Raw genomic sequence first — 24,815 nt, forward strand, 5'->3', positions numbered from 1 at the left:
CAACGAAATCTGCAAACCTGGTCCATGGACCAAATTGAAACAGGCGCGTAACTTTGTGGCAAAATTGCAAACGCATGACGTACTGCATTAAAATAAAAATAAAAGAGGAAGGACTAATTGCGCAAATTTCCCTTCTGACGTCAAAACGTGCGGATCCTCCCCTCCGGGTTGGGTCACCGCGCGGGTCAAGACTGGCTCAAACGGTGCCGTTTTGATATGTTATTTAAAACAGTTTTCCTTTCTAAAATCATTTTAAAAGAATGAAAAAAAAATAAAACCCCCTTTTTTGCTCTGCTAGGGTTTCACCCCTAGCGTCCTCGCGCCGCCGCTCGCCTGGCCAACGCTCCGATCGCGACGGAGATGGCCACCGGTCCGGCGTCCTCAATGAATGAGGTAAGATCCTTCCCCTTTTCTTTGTTATTTCTTTTTTTTAAACGCAAGAAGAAAAGAAAAAAAATATAAAAACAAACCAAAAGGAACCCGATTCACCTTTCAAAATCTTGTATTCTCAATCTTTCTTTCTATTTTCTTCTATCTCTCCAACACCCCCCCTTTTTACAGATTTCCAAAGGCTTTTATAGCCCGAAAAAGATCAAATACAAGTGCTATTTTCACTGTTTCCTCTCATTCGGACTCTTTTGAGTCTATTTTTGCAGGTGTCGTGCGTGCGAATGGCGTGCGTGGAGAGGTTGGCCCCGAGACGTGCGGCACTTGAGACGTCTGCTGGAGGCGCGGAGGCTGCTGTAGCTAGGGCGTATAGTGCTAGGGTTTTCTGTTTAATTTTGCAGTGTTGGGCTAGTTCAATTGGGCCTACATATGTTTTTAAATTTGGGTTGTGTTTTATAAGCGGCTGGGCCAGGTAGGCCTTATTACAAGGACTTTGATATTTTTCAAAAGAGTTATTTTTTAAAATTGTAAAAAAAACAAAGAAAACTGTCTTGGGGCAAGAAAAAGAACAAGAGACCTGAAGCTGGAGAAGATTGAAAGGTTGTTTGCTTATATGCACAATGTTAAAAAAAATTTCATAAAATTAGTACAAATGATCATCAAAATTCAGCCTAACTTATCAGAACTTCGTTTCATACATGCTCGATCTTTTAAATACTCAATTGCTTATGCTCAATTTTTGTTTGAAGAAAATGCTCATTAAGTAATGATTAATATAGATACCTATTAACTTTATTATATCTAATTCTTCTTTTAAAAAAGTAATAACTAGTAATAAACCTTAGGTGTATAAATATTTATCAAAGACATTGCTAGAAAGCAAACCTCATGTTTATTTTAGTCAATTCAACAACTGCCTCTTCATCGAACTCGTTCCATATCCCTTAATAACGTCACTTTGATCTTCTTTAACTTTGTAACAATCTCTTTCATATGAAGCCTCTCATTTGGTAACTCTACACAACATTCTAAGCCAACTTGCAAAATGGATAAGGCACAATTCTTGACTTTTAAATATTCCCTTCCAATGGTGCTCAACAACTTGGGATCTACAACTTGATTTAGCGAAGATGATATCGACTCTATCACCCAACTCTTCAAGCTTCTTTCTCCTGCAAACATTTCATCTGTGGGCTTTTTTCTTGTGATGATTTCCATCAAAAGAATACCAAAACTATACACATCACCTTTTGTCGAAACAATTCCTTCCATTCCATATTCTGTATGGATATAAAACAACAATATTATGAATATTCAAAGATATCTTGATAATGAAAATTTCCTATAAAATATCTCAAACATTATATGCTTGCCTGTTATAATTGAACTGGGATTTAATCTAGTTGCTTCCTTAAAAAGTCACATTCAACGTGTTTGAAACTCAAATGTTAATAGATATGATCCCTTTTGTTATGCACATGCTACACTTGCATTGAAAATGGAAAAATAAGCACAGAGTTTGATTAAAAGTATCACCTGGTGCCATATATCCAAATGTTGCCATTGTCATGGTTTGTATCATTGAAGCCTCTTCACATAAGAGTTTCGCGATGCCAAAATCACTCAAATGCGCAACCATATCTTCATCTAATAGAATATTGTTGGTTTTTAAATCACAGTGAACCACGGGTGTTGCATTACCATGGTGGAGATATTCCAATGCAGATGCAACATCTATCATTATGTTCAACCTTTGTAGGATATCCAAATATTGTTTGTTGGAATACAACCATTTATCAAGACTCCCATTAGGCATGAACTCAAGCACCAACGCTTTGAAATTAATATCATTCGAGCAACTGCTTATTACTTTGACTAAATTTCTGTGACGAGTGTTGCGGAGAACATCACATTCAACATCAAAGCTCTTAAAAGCTGTTTCTAACTCTAACTTGAAGACCTTTACCGCAATGATCGTCCCATCCGGAAGAGTCCCTTGGAATACTGATCCATAACTTCCATTACCAAGCAACCTACTATCATTGAATCCATCAGTAGCTTGACGAAGCTCGTGGTATGAAAATCGTCTCCACGTTCCTAAAGGTATCATGTCTTCTTGAGTTGGCAATTTGTCTTTCCTCCTCTTATTTTGCAAGATAATGATAATCAGAGCCACAACCAAAATCGTGGAGGCAATTGGCAGAGCTACATATAGTATGAGCTTAGTTTTTGCTTTGGAATTTCTAAGAGGTCTAGTTTTGCAGTTTGGAACATGAAGTCGAGCTGCACCACACAAGGCTTCATTCCCCTTAGATGATTCGATTGAGTAGTTTCCAAATGATCCTCCTTCAGGAATTTCTCCTTCAAGCCTATTAAAAGAGACATTGAAATAATTGAGATAACGAAGTTTCTCTAAGGATTTGGGAATCTCTCCAGATAGATTATTTCTTGACAAGTCTAAGAATTCCAAACTCAACAATTCATCAAAAGACTCAGGAATAGAACCCATGATTCTATTATTGGATAAGGAAAAATGAGTGAGGTCTTTGAGATCTGCAACTCCAGTTGGGATATCACCTGAGAACTGATTGTTCGACAAATCCAAACTAGTCAAAACTTTCCATTTTCCAATGTCAGTTGGCAGTGAACCACTCAGAGAATTTGAAGACAAGTATAGGATGAGGAGATAGTTAAGCCTTGTCAACGTGGAAGGTATTGAGGAGGAAAACATATTGGAGTCTAGAAATAGTTGCCTTAATGAAGTGAGATCACCTAAGCAAGCAGGTATTTGTCCAGACAATTTGTTATTGGTCAAGAACAAGAAAGCCAATTTGTTTAGATGACATAACTCGGATGAGATGGATCCTTCTAACTTATTGTACACAAGAGAAAGACTTTGCAACTCTCCCAATGCTCCAATTGTAGTAGGAATCTGTCCTATGAATTGATTGCCTCCTAGCACAATGTTTATCAAGTGACTTAAGTTTCCAATTTCACTGGGGATGCTACCCCTAATGTTGCATGAATAAGCAGAGAACAGTTCAAGAGAACTTGAGAGATTTCCTACCACTCTTGGAAGTTCACTATTAATAAATGGGTTGCTACCGAAAAGAAGGTTCTCCAAGACTCTACAGTTTGTCAAAGAAAAGAGAAAGCTCATCCCTGAGGAAGTTAAATTATTACTCGCCAGGTTGAGAATCTTTAAATTTCTTAGATTGCCCAGATTATCAGGAATGGACCCTGAAAAGTAATTACTAGACATGTCAAGATGAGTAAGCTGAGAGGCATTGGAAATATACATTGGGATCGAACCGGCAAGGTGATTGAAATCAAGATATAATTGCTCCATGTTTGGAAGGAAAAGGCCCATGTTTGATGGAAGATGGCCAGAGAGCTGATTTGTATCCAAAGAAATGGTCCTTAGAGTTGAAATATTAAACACTTGTGGAGGAATAGAACCAGCAATATTGTTAAATGCTAAATTCAACCAATTTAGATTCTTTAGGTTGCCAATCTCTTGTGGTATTATACCTGCCATAAATTTTATCAAACAAAAATATTAGACAAATATGAGGAAGAAAGTAGTTTATATATATGAAACATTTGCTTATATTTTCTATGTGTACAATTATAGACAATTAGTGTATCAAATATGAATCAACAATATTTACAAAAAAAATAATTCACAATAAAATTGTTTTTATAGAGCTCTTGCAAATATTAAAGTACTTCAAGTAATTTTAAATTGAATTTTTTAGGTTTAAAGTTGGAATAAGTTCAAAATGAGAAGGGATTGTATGAAATTATGATTCTACGTCATCTTTATCCATTTCTAATAGGAGAATAACAAATCAGATTTTTCCTCTTGATTTTTAGCTCTTTTTTTCTTGAAAAAATTAAAATCCAACTTTATCATTCTCCTATTGGAAAGGGATAGAGATGACGTGAAATTACAGTTTCATACAACCACTTCTCGTTCAAGATATAGAAAATAATGATGAAATAAATCATAAAGAACAAACATTCATAAGTCAAATAAAATAATTAATAAGATAATGATGAATTAAATTTGTTTTCCTTTTATCTGATTTGATAAATTTAAAATTTTTAAGAACATAAAAATAAACCAAATATGACTTTTGGTTCCTTGGAGTTTTGTTTGGCCTCAACAGGGATAAATATAAATAATGGACTTAAAAAAAAGAAATATACTAATTGCAATGACTATGAAAATTTTTATAATTATTGTAGAATAATCAAAACACAGAAAGCGGTTGAGGAAAATAAAGTTCAAATTAATAAAAACTAACAGTAAAAGTTGCAAATTAATAAAAATAATTTGGAAATAATTTAACACTTTCTTATACATTCACCTGTAAAATTGCTATGGGAACAATCAAACGCCATAAGAAGAGTTAAATTCACAATTTGTTTAGGAATTTCACCTGCAATTATAAAATTCACATATCAAATTCAAAATTCATCTCCTAGCAAGGATTATAAGAATAAAATTAAGGTATAATACTTATTTAGCTCTTTAATTTTATTAAAAAGAATCATTTTAGTCTTTCATTTAATTTTTAATCTTTTTTAGCCATTAAACTCGCGATGTTTGTGAAATCATTCCAAAATGAATTGAAAATTCCATGTGTTTGCCACATCAACAATTAATTTTTTAAATTTTAAAAAAAATTATTTTATTGCTAATGTGTCAGCAAAGTAAACAAACATTAACTTTTCCATACTTTTTTTGAGCTGATATAATAAACAATACAAGTTCAAAAGCTAAAATAAATGGAAAATTAAATAAATAGTTAAAATGACCCTTTTTTTTATAAAGTTGAAGGGCTAAATAAATAATTATTCCTAAAGTAAATAAAGCACGTTAGCAAGGTATTTCACATCATATTAGGTGTCATACGCACTTCCAAGTCAAGTTGGAACTAAAAGAATATTTCTCTCATCATTTTCTCGTAGTTTATTCTTCAATCTTCTTTTGAAAAATTTCAACTATGTATTCGTTTAATAAATAAATTTATATTTTCAATCTCAATAGAAGATTGATCTAAATTATTATATTCATTACCTTAATTTCTTTTCCAAAAAAAAAAAAATCGTTCCTTGCATCTCAAAGTACTTAAAAAAAAAGTAAACACTTCAAAAGGTTTTAAAAATGGTTAGCATATATTACCTTCAAAGTGGTTCCGACCAATATAGATGTATTGAAGCATACTCAAATTCCCAATTTCTATTGGTAGGCTTCCCTCCATTTGGTTATACGATAAAGATAACATTTGTAACTCTTTGCACTTGAATAGACTGGCAGGAATTCTACCAGAAAGCAGGTTAAGACTCCAGTACAATCCTTTCAAATTTGGAAGATGATCAAACATATCTTTTGGGATATGACCAGTGAGATTATTGGAGGTGAAATCGATGACTTCTAGCAAAAGCAAATCACGTGGAACAGAGGGTATGGAACCAGAGAGCATATTGTAGCTTAGATATATTTCTTGCAACGAAGAGATATTGAAGATGGTGGAGGGAATTGAACCTGAAATCTGGTTTCCAAACAAATACAAGAACTCTAGCTTTGACAAATAGCCTAAAGAGAAGGGAATAACACCTTTGAAGTTGTTTTGGCCCAAAAACAACCTTCGAAGTTCAGTTAATGATCCCAACCATGATGGGATTTCTCCACTGAAGGAATTGTTACCAAAGTTTAAATATTTCAGCCGTCGCAAATTGGATAACTGGACAGGTAATCCGCCATAGAAACTATTGTTTCTGACATAAAGAAGAGAAAGGAATGACAAATTTCCCAAGTGAGGTGGAAGGGTGCCTACGAGTCCCAACCCAGTAAGGTTTAGAGCTGTGACTCTACGGTGCTTGGATCCACAACTTACACCAAACCAATTGCAAACAGGGGCAGAGGCTGACCAGTTAGTTGTCAAGACATTTTCAGGATCATGAATAACATGATCTTTTAATGCTAGAAGAGCTGATTGATCTGTAAGTATGGTGGTTAATTTCATAGAGAAAGTAGGCATAGAAAAATGGAAGATGATAAGAAGAGCTAAGTTGAGGAAAGTATTCCCCATTTAAATTTGGGTGTTTATGAAGCTACCAACACAGGCAGAACGGAGATTGCTAGACAGATAATTGAATGATCACTAACCGTATGACCACACAACTTTTACATAATATGTGTATGTATATATAAAGGGAGTTTATGTTGTAATTTCTTCCTGTAAGATTGCAAATTCTTTTAATGTGATTTACGTAGAAACTATGGAATTTATTATAGGATGTGATAATATAACTCTGTAATTATTGCTTAAAATTTTTCTTTCAAAATTTCATATTTCTTAAGAAATTACAGTAATAAATTTTATATAGAAATAATATATAGTAATGTAATTTAATTGCACTTGTACAAAGGTTACAACTTTTTTATTAAATTATTTTAGATTATTGAAATTATTAGAGAAAATGACAATAAAATTATAGGACAACTTTTTTATTAAATACAAAGTATATATAGTCATAACTGAGCAGTCACTTCGAAGAATATAAACAACCCTCTTGCTTAATTAGCGGTATCTAAACACTAAAAATATTTTGAATAAAAAAGATATTGACTAAAAATTAAAATAAACCATGAGATTTCTTCCAACATTCAACGAGGTTGAAAGATTTTATTTTTAATTTTTTTTGCATTGGAATATGATTGATTTGAACTCTTAATTTTATAAAAAAAATTGTGTTAATTTTTCATTTAATTTTTAAATTTACGTTATTTGTTAAATTATTTAAAAAGGATGGGATGTTAATGTTTGTTAATTTTGTTGGTATGACATACACGTATATTGTCAAGTTAACAATTAATTAATTTTTTTAAATTTAAAAATTCAAAAAATATTAAATTATTTTAAAAATTATTAAAATTTTTAAAAATATATAATTAATTGCTAACATGGCAATCCATATATATGTCACATCATCAAAGTTAACAAATTCTAATTTTTTAATATATTTTAAGTGATTTGACAAATAGAACAAGTTTAAGGGTTAAAAGAGATGAAAAATTAAATAAAAAGCTAAAATAAATTTTTTTTATACAGTTAGATGACAAAAAAATTTATTATGTTTTTTTTTCCTATCAGTACCCTCGACAACATGCCACTATATAGTAAGAATATAAAGTATGGTTCATTTAATTAGATTTCTAGAAAGAAAATTGGATACAATATGCTAATTGAGTTTTAGTTTAGTAGGTGTTAACATTAATTTTATTGTTAATACAAGAGGATGTGAATTTGAATGCATTGAAACACATTTATCTTTTTATATAAGTATTAGCAAAAAAAAATTATAGATAATTCTAGACATTTAGAAAATAATTTGATATAACAAGATTTAGAAAATAATTTGCATTATTTACTTTAGGAAATTATTGAATAAAGAGATCAAGAATTTTCAATTTAAAAAATTTTAAATTTAAATCATAACAGGAGGAAGAGTTTAGTTACTTTACAATTATCCAAGATGGATTAAATTTGGTTTTATATCTAAGATATCAAAACTGTAATTAGGTTATTATAAGCATTAAACTAAATTATTGGAATAAAAATATAAGCAATTTTACAATATTCGTGCTGGGAACATATCCCATCACCAACTTTTCATAACTTCTTTTTCCCATTTTTTAAAATGTCTGTAGATTAAGTACTGGCTCTTCAATTTTCTAAGTATTCATTGTCTCACCCCTTTCTTGGGTTTGGTTTGGGAAGGTTGCTTGACTTCGTTGTGCAATCTAAAGTCTTTCCAATTTGTCGTTTTAGAAGTGATTGGAAATTTGCACTTCTTCATGTGCTGGAAGAAAAGTGATTGGGTTCAAAGAATAAAAATAGGGATAGATTATTTACGTAGTTTAGTTTTTCTATGCTGCAGAGTTTACGTTAGTGAGGAATAGTTTAGTTTACGTTGTAATTTCTTCTTATGAGATTACAAAGTCTTTTAATGTGATTTCCGTAGAAATTACGGAATTTATTATAGGATATGATAATATAATTCTGTAATTATTGCCTAAAATTTTTCTTTCTAAATTTCATATTTCTTAAGAAATTACAGTAATAAATTTTACATAGAAATAATAAATAGTATTGAAATTAAATTGCAGTTGTACAAAGGTTACAACTTTTTTATTAAATTATTAAAATTATTAGAGAACATGATAAAATTATATGAGAACCTTTTTATCAAAGTGACAAGTGAGTAGTCACTTCCAAGAATATAAATAACCCTGCGATTAGTGTAAAAATAACGGTGGCGGTGAGGTTAGTACAATCCTGCTGTTCTTAATTTGTGTTTCTATTGACTAAAAAAAATTTGAACAAAAAGGATATTGACTAAAAATTAAAATAACCATGAAATCTTTTACAACATTCAATGAGGTTGAAAGATTTTTTTTATTTTTTAGTTTTTTTTTTGATAGAATGACTGGGTATTTATTTTTTAGTTTTAAATAATAACTTATTTGGCTTCTAATTTTATAACATTCAATGAGCAGTCACCAACGTTTCATAACTTTTTGACCATTTTTAAAATCTCTATAGATTCGGTAATGGCTCTTCAATTTTCTAAGTATTCATTGGCTTACCCCTTCGTTGGGAATTTGGTTTGGGACGGCTGCTTGACTTCGTTGTGCAATCTAAAGTCTTTCCACTTTGTCGTTTTAAAAGTATGAGTGCGGGAATAAGTGATTGGGAAGTTGACACTTTTTCAAGTTATTACAAAACAAAAAATAAAAATAGGAGATACAAATTGTTTACATAGTTTGGTTTTTTACGCTTGCGTATCTTAATTTAGTGAGAAATATCTATTATCTCTAACATTTATAATAAGTGATATTAAACCTATCACAACCTAATGACAATGTCCTCACTTTTGCACCTTTGAATACTTGTACTCTCACCACTAAATTCACCCTTGTGAACTTAATTTATAAAATCACAACACACAAGTTTTACAATCAAATGCACTCTTATAAATAATATTCTTCGCTTAAACAGACCAAGTGCTCTCAATTCTCTATACAATCACCTATACAAGTCTATCAATTATATATAGATTTTGAGATTTACTAACATAATGAAAATCTATATCAATCTCTATTAAACAACACCTAAACTAGTTGAATAAATTATAAAAATAAATAAGGTAAACAAGGATTGTTGGCAGCTAAGTCTTCAATGTTCCAATCCGATTCAACTTACTCGATCCAAGCGATTAGATAGACATGGTCCCATCCAATCCGATCCCTTAAACATGTTTCTTGAAGTGATATGATCTATAACTCCCCAAACTCGGCCTAGACGTTATGGTCAAACATATAATAAAATTTATTATTTATAAAATAAACTTAAAAAAAAGAGAGAAAAGTTTGAATATGGTTTAAGTATTGTTTGTGAGGTTTTTTTAAATATTTTATTTATAAAAATATTATTTTAATAAATAAATTTTATGTTAGAAAAAAGAGAAAATGGGTATTCATTTATTTATAATTATGTTATGTATTTTTATAGAACTTTATGTATTTTTATAAAAAAAAAAACTTTTAAATATTTTGAATTTTTATTTTTGAATTTAAGAAGTAAAACTACATTGACAAAATGTATAAAGCTGAAAGCTAAATTTGTTGATTTTTTAGAGTTAAAGCTAAATTGATAAAATCTGTCAACATTGGAGGGTTAAATTTGTTATTATATCAATAAAAAATGCCACTGTTAATATTGATTTAACAGAGGAGCAACTAAAATAGTAAATTTCAATAATCTTAGTGAATGAAATAGAAAATATTAAACTTAAATAAACAAAATAAAAACACACCAATAATTAGATAAGCTATTTTTGTATTTTGCCCTAGATTTAATAATGGTTACCCAATTTTCCATGATTCTTCCATTTTCTTACCCCCTTTCTTGGGGTTGGGACCCGGCTTGACTTTATTTGTGTAATCTATGTTTGAATAATTAAATGATTATTTATATCTTTTTGAAGTTTAATGGCGAAAGTGTAAACTTAATTGAGAGAAATTTCAGTTTAAAAACCTCAAATTTAAATCAAACCAGCAGGAGTTTAATCATAGAACTTGAGAGAAATTTGGTGTAATATCTAAGAGACTAAAATTATAATTAGGTTGTTTGTCCTGAGACCCTTGTCCCATCTCAATTTAGTATAAAAATATTGTAATTAGCTTAATAACTACAAACATTAAGAACATCTCAACTTAATTATTAGAATTAATTTTAAACTAATAAGCAATAGTACAACATACACAGGTCCACTTTTCATTTTCAAGAATAAATAAGATGGGTCCTAATGAAAACATATCCATTCACTAGCTTTTCTTGACTTTATGCCGATTTCTTAATCTCTAGGCTCAAAATTGGCCGATCATCTCTCCAATAATACGCTTCTCCTTCTTACCCATTTATTGGATGTGGGTGCAGCTTGACTTTGCTATATTCTTACTACTTAAATTTAATTTCAATGTTTAATTTAATGTCTAAACTAAACAATTTAATGAATGTGTAATACGTATTATTCTAATAAAAAATATAAATATTTCATTAGGATAGAAATATTCTAATAAAAGCCTTTCAACTATGTCAACAATTGCTTATGAACTTATAATGTGAAACCTTATAAGCCATTGGACAACGAAGCTATCACTTTTCTTCTTCAAGGATAATTAAGATGGGTCCGGTACGGTCACTAAATTTCCATCACTTTTTGGACATTTTCTTTTCAATGTTTTGCCCATTTTTTAATCTCTATACATTCAATAATGCTCCAATGGTTATTCTTTTTCTAACCCTTTTTTTTCTTGGACTTTGTTGCGCAATTTAAAGTCTTTCTTTGGATAATTATAAAAATAGTCACTCAATTTTGGTTAAATTTATCTTTTTGTCATTGAATTATGAAAATATTACAGTTTGGTCACTAACAGTATCGAGTTATAACATTTTGGTCACCCGTCCATTAATAGTCATTACATCTTTAGCAGAAAAGTGACATGGCATATTAGCTCAAGGGTTAATATCTAAATTGACTCTAAATTATAGTTAAAATATTCTATCTGGTCTTTTTACAATTTTTTAATAATAATTTTAAAAATATTTTATTTTTACAGAAAATGATAATTATGTAATTTTTTAAACTATAAAAATATATTTTTAAAAAATGATAATTATGTAATTTCATCCTAGCAATTGGACATCCAAGTTGGCATTTAAAATCAATTTGGACTACAACATAGGACTGTCGTTAGAAAGATAATAAAGTTTAACGGTAGAGTGACCACTTCTTAACAAAACGATAACGTAAGTGACTAAAACATAACATTTTAAACATAAGTGACTAAAATGCAATCTAAGACAAACAAAATTAATTATTTTTATAGTTTACCCTTATAAATAAGTAGATATAGATATAGATTATATTTATGTCAGGTGAAAAATAATATTTTTCAAAATAATTAAAAATGAAAAATAATTTTAACGTTGAAAGAAAATTATAAATATGAAAAATTGAAGGTGGAAAAATAGAAAGATGAAAAATATGATTTTTATTTCCATAGGTGTGCTTCGCAGGAAATATGAAAAAATTTAACGAAATTTAATTTTCTTTCCATCTATTGCTTGGGAGTATTGAAAAATGCATAACTTTAAATTACCATACAAATCTCTTTCATTTTCTTTCGATTTATCATTCCACTTTTCCATTTCTCCCCTCATTCCTTCAATTTTCCACCCAACCAAATAAATCCTAAAATCTTGTGATTCAAGTCCATCATCACCCTTCCACACCCTGCTGGACCTGAATACCCTGTAATACCCCGAAAATTAATACAGTAAGAAAGTAGGTATCCTTGATATAGTAAAATAAGGAAATAAAGTGATAAAAAGGGAAATTTTGAGTTATGGCAACATTAGGAAGTATATTATGACATATTAATTCAAGAAATGATTAAATCGCAAAAGTGAGAAAAGTTTTGTTGACCAAGAGTAAATACTCAAAATTTGAGAGGGTAAAGTGTAAATATGAAAAGTTGAAGGACCAATAATGTAAATATTTTAAGGGTGGAATAATCTAGAAACTAAGGAAAATGGATGAATTAGGACCAAATTGAAAAGGTGAAGAATTTTGAGGGGCTAAATTGCAATTTTACCAAATTAAGTGATGACTCAATGATGAAATTTTAAAATATTATGAAGGGCAAAATGATCAATTAGAAGAGAGAGAAATCTAGAAGAAAATGATGACGTTGGTGATATTTTAGATTAATTAATTAAATAAATATTAGCTTATTAATATTTTAATGAGATATTTTATTATTTTATTATTGTATTTAATATATAAGGAGAGAAAGATAAAGAATTATCATCATCTTTCCATGCACCAACGTGAGAAGAAGAAGAAAGAAAGAAAGTTTTTCTTTTCTTTACAAATTGGTTTTTTCACCAAATATTCACCATTTTCACTTAGAAATCAAAAGAATTTTCTTATCCATAAAGAGAGAAAGATAAAAATGAGACTATGGGGAGCTAGAATATCAAGTTAGATTCAAGAAATAGAAGCTGGAGGAGAGAGAAAATTAAGTTAAAGGTTGAAACTAATAGGACAAGGTAAGAACATCAAGATTTCAATATATTTTTAAGTTTGATATTATTGACAAAGCATGGAAATGATGTTATAGTAGAGTTTTCTTATATAAGTTCTTATGTTCTTGATATATTAGTGAAGAGAAATAAGTGAAAGTGATGGGAAATATTACAGAGAAAGGGAATAAGAGAGTTATAAACCTAGTAATCAACATCTTGCACACCAAAATAGGTTTGGACAGCAGCAGTAGGTTAAATTTAAAAAATCACCATAAATCGTGGAAATCGAATTAGGGAATGAAAAAAATATGGAATTAAATTTTATTGAGTCTAGTTTCTCATAAAAGAAATAGTGTATGTAATGGAATTGTAAATCATGAGATATAATAAATTTTGTGAGACAAGGTCAGAATGAATTTGGGTTCCCCTATTCTGAATTTGGAAAATCATAAAAAAATTGGATAAAAATGATTAGGGGTTAAAATTTACATGGTTAAATTATTAATGAGTCTATTTTCAATAGAAACAAACAGAAACATCATCCAAATTTTGTACTAAGAGATAATTAATTTTTAGTGAAGAAGGGTCAAAGCTGTTAGACAGCAGAATAGGGATGACTTTAAAGAATAAAATGTACTTATTTGTTAAACCAAAAATTATGAAAATTTTATGGTAAGAAGATATGTGAGCCTAGTTTTAGATAAAATTAGCGGATCTTAATTCAGAGTTCTGTAGCTTAAGATATAATTAATTTAGTGACTATGACTCAAGTGAACAGCTTGTTACGAGTAAACAACTAAATAGTAGTATTATGTATATATCAAGGATGTGGAATGGAGAGGAGGAGGAAAATACATGAATATTTGGCTAGCATGGGTTTGCATTAAAATGGTTAATTTTCATGATTTGGACTCATGGACTAAATAGAATAAAAGTAAAACTTTAGGGGCAATTTTGTAAAAATGTCAAAAATGTCAAATTGCATGAAATGAATTGTTTTATTATTTAAATTAATAAATTGAATGAAATATTAATTTAGATCAAGATCGGGTAGAAAATCGAGGAAAATAAAAAATTACCAAAATGCCCATGTATTTTTGTATTTCTGCAAATTTAGCCTGGTAAGTTCGTGTAACCTGAATTATATTCTTAAATGCTTGAAATATATGTTATTGATGTGAATATGATTTAAATGTTCATTGTATGAAAATTGATGAAACATTGAAATATTTGATAAAAAGGGAAGAAATCCTGGTTGAATGAAAGGAAAATTCGATGGATCTTTAAAAAGGAATTGACTGTAAAAAGGATCTAACCCGGACGGGTGATCTTATCCTAATATAGCCCTCCTGAAGAATATATGTAAAATGGATTTAGCCCAGACGGGTAATACGAATTAGGGTCTGAATTTAGCCTAGACTGGTAATTCAGATCCAAGCTCATTAGAGTAAATTGTCGTTGCAGGGGATTTAGCCTGGACTGGTAATCCCAACAATACTCTTTGAGTTTATATTACAACGAATTAGCCTGGACTGGTAATCCCGTTGTAAGGATGAGGTTCGCGGGAGTGTGCTCTCTGAAATAGAAATGTACGCACATGAAGAATGTGAATTGACGGATAAGACCATAACTGGGTTATGGCACTATGAACGTAAGACCATGGTTGGACCATAGCAGTGTTTATATGTAAGACCATAGCTGGGCTATGACATTCTGACGATAAGACCATAACTGGGTTATGGCACTACGAATTGTAAAGGATGAATTGACGGCAAATTACCCAAGTAAACCGAGGTTCAGCATTCGTTGCAAACTTTTGTGTTTACTATCTATTTAGATCAATCTTTTGCAACGAAGATATATTAAAGATGGAGGAGGGTATTGAACCTGAAATCCGGTTTTTAGACAAGACCAAGATCTGTAGCTTTGACAAATAGCCTAAAGAGAATGGAATAGCACCTTTGAAGTTGTTGTGGTACAAAAACAATCTTCGAAGTGCACCATGATGGGATTTCTCCACTAAAGGAGTTGTTACCAAAGCTTAAATATTTCAGCAGATGCAAATTGGATAATTGGACAGGTAATCTACCGTAGAAACTATATTACCTGTCTAGTTATCCAATTTGCATCGGCTGAAATATTTAAGCTTTGGTAACAACTCCAATTTCCCAAGTGAGGTGCCTACGAGTCCCAACCCAGTAAGGTTTAGAGCTGTGACTCTACGGTGCTTGGATCCACAACTTACACCAAACCAATTGCAAACAGGGGCAGAGGTTGACCAATTAGTTGTCAAGACATTTTTAATTAGGATCATGAATAACATGATCTTTTAATGCTAGAAGAGCTGATTGATCTGTAAGTATGGTGGTTAATAGAAAAAATGGAAGATGATAAGAAGAGCTAAGTTGAGGAAAGTATTCCCCATTTGAATTTGGGTGTTTATCAAGCTACCAACAAAGACAGAACTGAGATTGGTAGACAGATAATTGAATGACCACACAACTTCTTTTACATAATATGTGTGTATATATAAAGGGAGTTTATATTGCAATTTCTTATTGCCAGAATATTGCAAATGCTTTTAATGTGATTTACGTATAAAATACGGAATTTATTATAGGATGTGATAATATAATTATGTAATTATTGCTTAAGAAACTTCTTTCTAAATTTCTTTTTATTCTTAAGAAAATTACAGTATTAAACTTTACATAGAAAAACTAAATAGTATTGTAATTAAATTGCACTTGTACAAATGTTACAACTTTTTTATTAAATTATTTTAGATTATTGAAATTATTAGATAACATGATAAAATGATAAATCAAATACCAAAGTATATATAGAGTGACAACTTAACAGTCACTTCGAAGAATATACACCACCCTACCGCTTGCTTAACTAGCGGCATCTAAACACTAATAAATTTTTGTTTCTATTGAATAAAAAAAATTTTGAATAAAAAATATATAGGTAAACTATTAAAATAGTCACGTTTGTTTGGCTCCGGTTACATTTTAGTCACTTATATTTGAAATGTTACGTTTTAGTCACTTATGTTATCACGTTGTAATATTTTAGTCACTGAGTCGTTAATTTCTGTTAACGGTGTAACAGTAAACTGATGCGGCACGTTAAATCATCATTTCAAATAAAAATTCTAAGTTAATTTATACAATCGATCTCCATATTTTTTTCGTTTGGATCAATTTAATTTTTTTCTTTTATGTTTTTTTAACTTTCTTTCTTTTTCATTCTCTTATGCTTCTCCTTTTGTTTTCCTCCCTTCTCCATTTCTTTCAACGTAGTTTTTCTATGTTTTATTTTTTTGAACAATTTAATTTTCCCGAGTGAGGCGAGCTTGTGGACTAGTTACAAATGGAAAGCATAGAAAAACTATGTTAAAAGAAATGAAGAATGAGGAAAATAGAGGGAGAAGCATAAGAGAATGGAAAAAAAAAGTTAGAAGAACATAAAAGAAAATTTATAAATTGTTGAAAATAAAAAATATAGGGACCAATTGTAGAATTTAACCTAAAATTTTTGTTTGAAATGATAATTTAACGTGCCACATCAACTTACCGTTACACCATTGTCGACAGTTAACGACTCAGTGATTAAAATGTTACAACACGATAACGTAAGTGACTAAAACGTAACATTTCAAACATAAGTGACTAAAATGTAACATAAAGCAAACAAAAGTTACTATTTTGATAGTTTACCCAAAAGATATTGACTAAAAATTAAAATAAACCATGAAATTTCTTTAAGGTTGAAAGATTTTATTTAATTTTTTTTTGGAATAATAATTTATTTGGTCTTTTATTTATTTTTTTATTATTTTAATCCTTAAATTTACGTTGTTTGTCAAATTACCCCAAAACGGATAAAAAGTTAACTTTTATTAATTTTGCTGATGTGGCATACATATGGATTGTCACGCGAATGCCAAGTTAGCAATTAATTATTATTTTTAAAATTAAAAAAAATTATTAAATTATTTTAAAAATTATTAAATTTTTTAGAATATGTAAAAGTATAATTAATTGCTAACGTGACAATCCACATGTATGTCACATCAGCAAAATTAACAAATACTAACTTTTTTATCTATTTTAAGTGATTTGACAAATAATACAAGTTCAAGAGTTAAAAAGAGATGAATAATTAAATAGAGAGCTAAAATATAAAGTCTTTCCACTTTGTCGATTTAGAAGTGATTGTAAAATTTATATTATTTAAATAGAAAATAATCTTCTAGTTATTAATTAAAATATAATTTATTTAATTCATTTAATTAATTAAATTAATTTTTAATTAAATATTTTTCTCAATCCAATTTTAATTTCGTTACAGTCACGACAATTTCACTATAAAAGAATCTATAAAAAATATTTAATTTTTTTATACCGGATAAGTAATGACTAATTAATTTAATCTTAATTTTAAACTTTAATTATTTAATTATAATTAATTAAATAATAATTTTAAAAATCTTAAAGTAATTCTGAAGTCATCTCCATTCATTTTTGTTCATTTCTATCCATTTAATTTTACATACAATTTATTTTTTATTTCAACAAGCTAACTATTTAGTTACTGTAAAATACAATGTAGAGATCAATATGGAAATATAAATTTTAAATTTTAAATATTTTTTGTTATATAAATTTTTATTTGAAGTATGAAACGTTATTTTCTTAGCAAAGAGACTAGTGTTGGGAACATATCCACGCACTAATTTTTCATGGCTGTTATAAATTGAAGGGAAAACTATAAAAATAGTCACTCAATTATTATCATATTTCTATTTTGGTCACTCGAGTTTAAAATTTTTTATTTTAGTCACTAATGTTATCAAAATTTAATATTTTGGTCATTCTTCCATTAAATCACTAATAGTGGTCCTTTTTTATTGGAATCATAACAAATTTAACCCTCCAATATTTATAGATTCTATCAATTTAGCCCTAAATCTAAAAAATTCAACATTTATATTAATAATTATAGATTCTATCAATAATAATAAATCGTTTTTAATGAATTTTATATTTTTGAAATTATTGTAATCTTAATCTAGTTTAGCTAACTCGAGTGTTAATTTTTGAAACTGATAAAATTTCTAAATGCTACTATTGATGAATAATTGATGAAATTAGTATTACTTGATTAGATTTTTCTACTTAGATATGAAAAAGGATTAATTATCAATTATCAATTCCAAATAAAAAAATTATTGATATTTTCTATTATGAAAACCCATTCTCAATGTGTTGTATCGTTGAACAAGTAATTTTTACTTCTATTGTGGCAAATTCAACGGAGGTAGTTATCTTCTTATTTCTACCATAAAGAGTTTCTCAATATATTTCATTGGGTGAAAAATTTTGAGTTAGATAATTAGAGTGTTTCAAAATCTTATGGCAATCAACAAATTATGTGAATGTGTGTGAAAATAGGAAGGATATTAGTCTTAAGCAAACAAAAGTTTAGATAACAATTCCCATGATACTCGTTGGATAACTCGGTCATCTATTTTACGGAATGTAAACTTTTCTAAATGATAAGAAAAGGAAAGGAAAGCTTGGGCAATTCAATTTAAGTAATTCACCTTTAATTACCTACCTCCACTACTTTAGTATACTTCAATCTATAATTTCCCAAATTACTATAAGAATTAATACCTTTCAAGGAGAAGGTATAACATTTACAACACTATCTTTTTCTTAAGGCTTAGATATAACCTTTCCCTCTAGCTTTTATAGTTGTTATATAGTCGTTGGGAAGTCATGTCTCAAGACAATTTATCAATTGTCTCTAGACACACTGCACAATATCTCAAGACAAGCAGCTCTTATCAATCGATACAAGCCAGTATGAACTAGTATAAGTTAGTATTAACTGAAACGAGTTGAAACATACTGGAATGATCAAAATGCATCAAAATCTTAACCATAATGAAACCTATACTACTTCATATTGGTTGAAGACCAGAAGATACGAGTGTGTTAAATGTTGATGTCCCTTTTATGTACTGTTTTATATTTTTGTTCTTTTAATAAGATTTGTTTGGCTTATAAAAATTAGTTTTATTAAAATAAAATAAATGAAAACCTTATGCAAAGACTGAAAAAAGAGATCAAAATTTGCTATGTTTTGATATTGGACATTTAATAATTTGTACCTATATTCCTAAAAAAAAAAAATTTGTACCAATACAATTTCATAAAATTAGTACAAATGATCATCAAAATTCAGCATAACTTATTTGAACCTAAATATATTGCTAATTGATATAATTGGGAACTGTTATGCAGTTGATAATAATCTTTTTGGACTTCGTTTAATACATGATTTATGTAAGTAATATTGGCAACTTAAGTTTCGGCATGTCCTGCGAGAACATAATACACTGACAGATTGCATAAACAAAGATGTTATTAGTAATCTTAATAGGTTAACAACTTTTGAAGACCCAACTGATCATGCTCAATCTTTGTTAGAAAAAGATGTTCATCGAGCAATGATTAATATAGATTCCCATTAACCTAATTGTAGCTAATTCCTTGAACTTGTTTCTTTTTTTAAAAAAAAATGCACAAAATGCAGAAATAACTATTAATAAACTTTATAGGAAAACAGAGCATCTGTAGAAATATTTATCAAAGATATTGCTAGAAAGCAAAGCTTATGTTTATTTTAGTCAATTTAACAATGGTCCCTTCATCGAACGCGTTGCATATCCCTTGATAACTTTACTTTGATCTTCTTTAACTTTGTAACAACCTCTTTCATATGAAGCCTCTCATTTGGTAACTCTGCAGAACATTCTAAGCCAACTTGCAAAATGGATAAGGCACAATTCTTGACTTTTAAATGTTCCCTTCCAATGGTGCTTAACAACTTGGGATCTACAACTTGATTTAGCGAAGATGATATCGACTCTATCACCCAACTCTTCAAGCTTCTTTCTCCTTCAAACATTTCATCTGTGGGCTTTTTTCTTGTGATGATTTCCATCAAAAGAATACCAAAGCTATACACATCACCTTTTGTCGAAACAATTCCTTCGATTCCATATTCTATGTATGAATATAAAAACAACATTATGAATATTCAAAGATATCTTGATAATGAAAAATTCGCATAAAATATCCGAAACATTATACGCTTGCATGTTATAATTGAACTGGGATTTAATCTAGTTGCTTCCTTAAAAAGTCACATTTATTATGTTTGAAACTCAAATCTTAACATATATGATCCCTTTTGTTATGCACATGCTACGCTTACATTGAAAATGGAAAAATAAACATGGAGTTTGATTAGAAGTATCACCTGGTGCCATATATCCAAATGTTGCCATTGTCATGGTTTGTATCATTGAAACCTCCTCACATAAGAGTTTCGCGATTCCAAAATCACTCAAATGAGCAACCATATCTTCATCTATTAGAACATTGTTGGGTTTTAAATCACAATGAACCACGGGTGTTGCATTACCATGGTGGAGATATTCCAATGCAGATGCAACATCTATCATTATGTTCAACCTTTGTACGATATCCAAATATTGGTTGTTGGAATACAACCATTTATCAAGACTCCCATTAGGCATGAACTCAAGCACCAACGCTTTGAAATTAAGATCATTCGAGCAACTGCTTATTACTTTGACTAAATTTCTGTGACGAGTGTTGCGGAGAACATCACATTCAACATCAAAGCTCTTAAAAGCTCCTTCTAACTCTAACTTGAAGACCTTTACCGCAAATACCGTCCCATCCTGGAGAGTCCCTTGGAATACTGAACCATAACTTCCATTACCAAGCAACCTACTATCATTGAATCCATCAGTAGCTTGACGAAGCTCATGGTATGAAAACCGTCTCCACGTTCCTAAAGGTATCATGTCTTCTTGAGTTGGCAATTTGTCTTTCCTCCTATTTTGCAAGATAATGATTATCAGAGCCACAACCAAAATTGTGGAGGCAATTGGCAGAGCTACATATATTATGAGCTTCAGCTTAGTTTTTGCCTTGGAATTTCTAAGAGGTCTTGTTTTGCAGTTTGGAACATGAAGTCGAGTTGCACCACACAAAGCTTCATTACCCTTAAATGATTCGATTGTGTAGTTTCCAAATGATCCTCCTTCAGGAATTTTTCCTTCAAGTCTATTAAAAGTGACATTGAAATATTTGAGATAACGGAGTTTCTTTAAGGATTTGGGAATCTCTCCAGATAGATTATTTCTTGACAAGTCCAAGAATTCCAAACTCAACAATTCATCAAAAGACTCAGGAATAGAACCCATGATTCTATTATTGGATAAGGAAAAATAAGTGAGGTCCTTGAGATCTGCAACTCCAGTTGGGATATCACCTGAGAACTGATTGTTCGACAAATCCAAACTAGTCAAAACTTTCCATTTTCCAATGTCTGTTGGCAGTGGACCACTTAGAGAATTTGAAGACAAGTTTAGGACGAGGAGATAGTTAAGCCTTGTCAACGTGGAAGGTATTGAGGAGGAAAACATATTGGAGTCTAGAAATAGTTGCCTTAATGAAGTGAGATCACCTAAGCAAGCTGGTATTGGTCCAGACAATTTGTTATTGGTCAAGAACAAGAAAGCCAATTTGTTTAGATGACATAACTCGGATGAGATGGATCCTTCTAACTTATTGTACACAAGAGCAAGACTTTGCAACTCTTCCAATCCTCCAATTGTAGTAGGAATCTGTCCTATGAATTGATTGCCTCCTAGCTCAATGTTTATCAAGTGACTTAAGTTTCCAATTTCACTGGGGATGCTACCCCTGATGTTGCATGAATAAGAAGAGAACAGTTCAAGAGAACTCGAGAGATTTCCTACCACTCTTGGAAGTTCACTACTAATAAATGGGTTGCTACCGAAAAGAAGGTTCTCCAAGACTCTACAGTTTGTCAAAGAAAAGAGAAAGCTCATTCCTGGGGAAGTTAAACTATTATTCTCCACGGTGAGAAGCTTTAAATTTCTTAGATTGCCCAGATTATCAGGAATGGACCCTGAAAAGTTATTATTAGACATGTCAAGAAGAGTAAGCTGAGAGGCATTGGAAATATACATTGGGATCGAGCCGACAAGGTGATTGTCACCAAGATATAATTCCTCCATGTTTGGAAGGAAAAGGCCCATGTTTGATGGAAGATGGCCAGAGAGCTGATTTGTATCCAAAGAAATCAGATTTAGAGTTGAAATATTAAATACTTGTGGAGGAATAGAACCAGCAATATTGTTAAGGTCCAAATTCAACAATTCTAGATTCTTTAGGTTGCCAATCTCACGTGGTATTATACCTGCTATAAATTTTATCAAACAGAAATATTAGACAAATATGGAACATTTGCTTTTATTTTTTAAACATTATAAAAAATGTAAATTAAATTATCTAACAATGTTTGGAAATAATTTAATTATTTCTTATCATTCACCTGTAAAATTGTTTTGGCAACAATCAAACAGCGTCAGAAGAGTTAAATTCACAATTTGTTTAGGAATTTCACCTGCAATTATAAAATTCACATATTAAATTCAAAATTCATCTCTTATCAAGGATTATAAGAATAAAATAAAGACATAATGACTTATATAACTCTCTAACTTTATAAAAAAATTATTTTATTCTTTCATTTAATTTGTCGTCTCTTTTAACCCTTAAATTTGTTATAAAAATAAATTTTAAAAAATTATTTAATTGCTAATGTGGCATATACACGACAATCCACGTGTATGTCATGTTAGCAAAGTTACCAAACATTTACTTTCCTATCTATTTTTTAGGCAAAAATTAAATAAAAATTTAAAATAATTTTTTTATAAAATTAAAAAGGCTAAATAAAATATTATGCCTAAAATAAATAAAACACCAGGTATTTCACATCATATTAGGTGTCATACACGCTTCCAAGTCTAGTTGGAAATTAAAAAATATTTCTCTCATCATTTTCTCGTAGTTTATTAGTTTATTCTTCAATCTTCTTTTGAAAATTTTCCAACTATGAATTCATTTAATAAATAAATTTATATTTTCAATCTCAATAGAAGATTGATCTAAATTGTTATATTCATTAACTTAATTTCTTTTCCAAAAAAAAAAAAATCCTTCCTTACATTCTCAAAGCACTTAGAAAAAAAAAAGTAAACACTTCAGAAAGCTTTAAAAAATGGTTAGCATGTATTACCTTCAAAGTGGTTCCGACCAATATAGATGTATTGAAGCATACTCAAATTCCCAATTTCTATTGGTAGGCTCCCCTCCATTTTGTTATACACTAAAGATAACAATTGTAACTCTTTGCACTTGAATAGACTGGCAGGAATTGTACCAGAAAGCAGGTTAAGGCCCAAGGACAATTCTTTCAAATTTGGAAGGTGATCAAACATATCTTTTGGTATATGACCACTGAGATTATTGGAGGCGAAATCAATCAATTCTAGCGAAAGCAAAGCACGTGGAACAGAGGGTATGGAACCAGAGAGCGTATTATCGCTTAGATCAATCTTTTGCAAAGAAGATACATTGAAAATAGAGGAGGGTATTGAACCTGAAACCTGGTTTTCATACAAGCTCAAAATCTCTAGCTTTGACAAATAGCCTAAAGAGAATGGAATAACACCTTTGAAGTTGTTTTGGTACAAGAACAACCTTCGAAGTTCGGTTAATGATCCCAACCATGATGGGATTTCTCCACTGAAGGAGTTGTTACCACAGCTTAAATATTTCAGCCGTCGCAAATTGGATAACTGGACAGGTAATCCGCTGTAGAAACTATTGTTTGTGACAAAAAGAAGAGAAAGGAATGACAAATTTCCCAAGTGAGGTGGAAGGGTGCCTACGAGTCCCAACCCAGTAAGGTCTAGAGCTGTGACTCTACGGTGCTTGGATCCACAACTTACACCAAACCAATTGCAAACAGGGGCAGAGGTTGACCAGTTAATTGTCAACACATTTTTAGGATCATGAATAAAATGATCTTTTAATGCTAGAAGAGCTGATTGATCTGTAAGTATGGTGGTGAATTTCATAGAGAAAGTAGGCATAGAAAAATGGAAGATGATAAGAAGAGCTAAGTTGAGGAAAGTATTCCCCATTTGATTTTGGGTGTTTATCAAGTTACCAACAAAGGCAGAACTGAGGTTGCTAGACAGATAATTGAATGTCCACATCACGTCTTTTACATAATATGTGTGTATATATAAAGGGAGTTTATGTTGTAATTTGATCTTCTTGCAAGATTGCAAATTCTTTTAATGTGATTTACGTAGAAACTACCGAATTTATTATAGGATGTGATAATATAATTATGTAATTATTGCTTCTTTCTAAATTTCATTTTTTTCTTAAGAAATTACAGTATTAAATTTTATTTAGAAATAATAAAATTATTTTAGAAATTACAGTATTGTAATTAAATTGCACTTGTACAAAGGTTACAACTTTTTTATTAAATTATTAAAATTATTAGAGAACATGATAAAATTATATGAGAACCTTTTTATCAAAGTGACAAGTGAGCAGTCACTTCCAAGAATATAAATAACCCTACCGCTTGCTTAATTTGTGTTTCTATTGACTAAAAAAATTTTGAACAAAAAGGATATTTACCAAAAATTAAAATAACCATGAAATCTTTTACAACATTCAATGAGGTTGAAAGATTTTATTTTTAATTTTTTGATTTTTTTGAAATAATAACTTATTTGGCTTCTAATTTTTT

The 24,815-nt window shown here is 30.0% G+C and overlaps 3 protein-coding genes across 5 annotated transcripts; all 3 read right to left on the reverse strand.

The window, feature by feature from the left end:
• Window positions 1–484: 484 nt before the first annotated feature.
• On the reverse strand, window positions 485–6,644 carry LOC107934650 (LRR receptor-like serine/threonine-protein kinase EFR). 3 transcript variants are annotated; one of them, XM_016867131.2, is made up of 5 exons: window positions 5,579–6,644; window positions 4,761–4,832; window positions 3,687–3,918; window positions 1,924–2,756; window positions 485–1,667 (listed from the first exon to the last, which is right to left on the reverse strand). In XM_016867131.2, the coding sequence occupies exons 1-5, from the start codon at window positions 6,486–6,488 to the stop codon at window positions 1,309–1,311; spliced, it is 2,406 nt and encodes an 801-aa protein (XP_016722620.2). In that variant the 5' UTR covers window positions 6,489–6,644; the 3' UTR covers window positions 485–1,308. The 3 variants fall into 3 exon arrangements, with proteins under 3 accessions (XP_016722620.2, XP_040942781.1, XP_016722619.2); XM_041086847.1 differs by having other exon boundaries at window positions 485–1,559; window positions 1,635–1,667; window positions 1,924–3,918; window positions 5,579–6,643; XM_016867130.2 differs by having other exon boundaries at window positions 1,924–3,918; window positions 5,579–6,642.
• A 13,018-nt stretch (window positions 6,645–19,662) lies between these two features.
• Window positions 19,663–22,359, reverse strand: LOC107934660 (receptor kinase-like protein Xa21). Its single transcript, XM_016867140.2, has 2 exons — window positions 20,397–22,359; window positions 19,663–20,140 (listed from the first exon to the last, which is right to left on the reverse strand). Exons 1-2 carry the CDS (start codon window positions 22,231–22,233, stop codon window positions 19,782–19,784), a joined length of 2,196 nt encoding a protein of 731 aa, XP_016722629.2. The 5' UTR covers window positions 22,234–22,359; the 3' UTR covers window positions 19,663–19,781.
• A 72-nt stretch (window positions 22,360–22,431) lies between these two features.
• Window positions 22,432–24,247, reverse strand: LOC107934676 (LRR receptor-like serine/threonine-protein kinase EFR). The gene is made up of 2 exons (XM_016867156.2): window positions 23,280–24,247; window positions 22,432–22,601 (listed from the first exon to the last, which is right to left on the reverse strand). Exons 1-2 carry the CDS (start codon window positions 24,187–24,189, stop codon window positions 22,522–22,524), a joined length of 990 nt encoding a protein of 329 aa, XP_016722645.1. The 5' UTR covers window positions 24,190–24,247; the 3' UTR covers window positions 22,432–22,521.
• Between the last annotated feature and the right edge of the window lie 568 nt (window positions 24,248–24,815).

Source organism: Gossypium hirsutum, chromosome D01 (genome assembly GCF_007990345.1).
Source record: "Gossypium hirsutum isolate 1008001.06 chromosome D01, Gossypium_hirsutum_v2.1, whole genome shotgun sequence".
Taxonomy (NCBI): Eukaryota; Viridiplantae; Streptophyta; class Magnoliopsida; order Malvales; family Malvaceae; genus Gossypium; species Gossypium hirsutum.

What these genes read in the sequence shown, in the direction of transcription:
- LOC107934676 (XM_016867156.2), bottom strand. Translation starts at nt 24,189, where the DNA reads ATGGGGAATACTTTCCTCAACTTAGCTCTTCTTATCATCTTCCATTTT. An exon ending in TGGTCGGAACCACTTTGAAG is followed by an intron (nt 22,602 to 23,279) that starts GTAATACATGCT and finishes TTATAATTGCAG; the next exon opens with GTGAAATTCCTAAACAAATT.
- LOC107934660 (XM_016867140.2), bottom strand. Translation starts at nt 22,233, where the DNA reads ATGGGCCTTTTCCTTCCAAACATGGAGGAATTATATCTTGGTGACAAT. An exon ending in ATTTGGATATATGGCACCAG is followed by an intron (nt 20,141 to 20,396) that starts GTGATACTTCTA and finishes ATTCATACATAG; the next exon opens with AATATGGAATCGAAGGAATT.
- LOC107934650 (XM_016867130.2), bottom strand. Translation starts at nt 6,488, where the DNA reads ATGGGGAATACTTTCCTCAACTTAGCTCTTCTTATCATCTTCCATTTT. An exon ending in TTCCCATAGCAATTTTACAG is followed by an intron (nt 3,919 to 4,760) that starts GTGAATGTATAA and finishes AATTTATGGCAG; the next exon opens with GTATAATACCACAAGAGATT. An exon ending in ATTTGGATATATGGCACCAG is followed by an intron (nt 1,668 to 1,923) that starts GTGATACTTTTA and finishes ATATCCATACAG; the next exon opens with AATATGGAATGGAAGGAATT.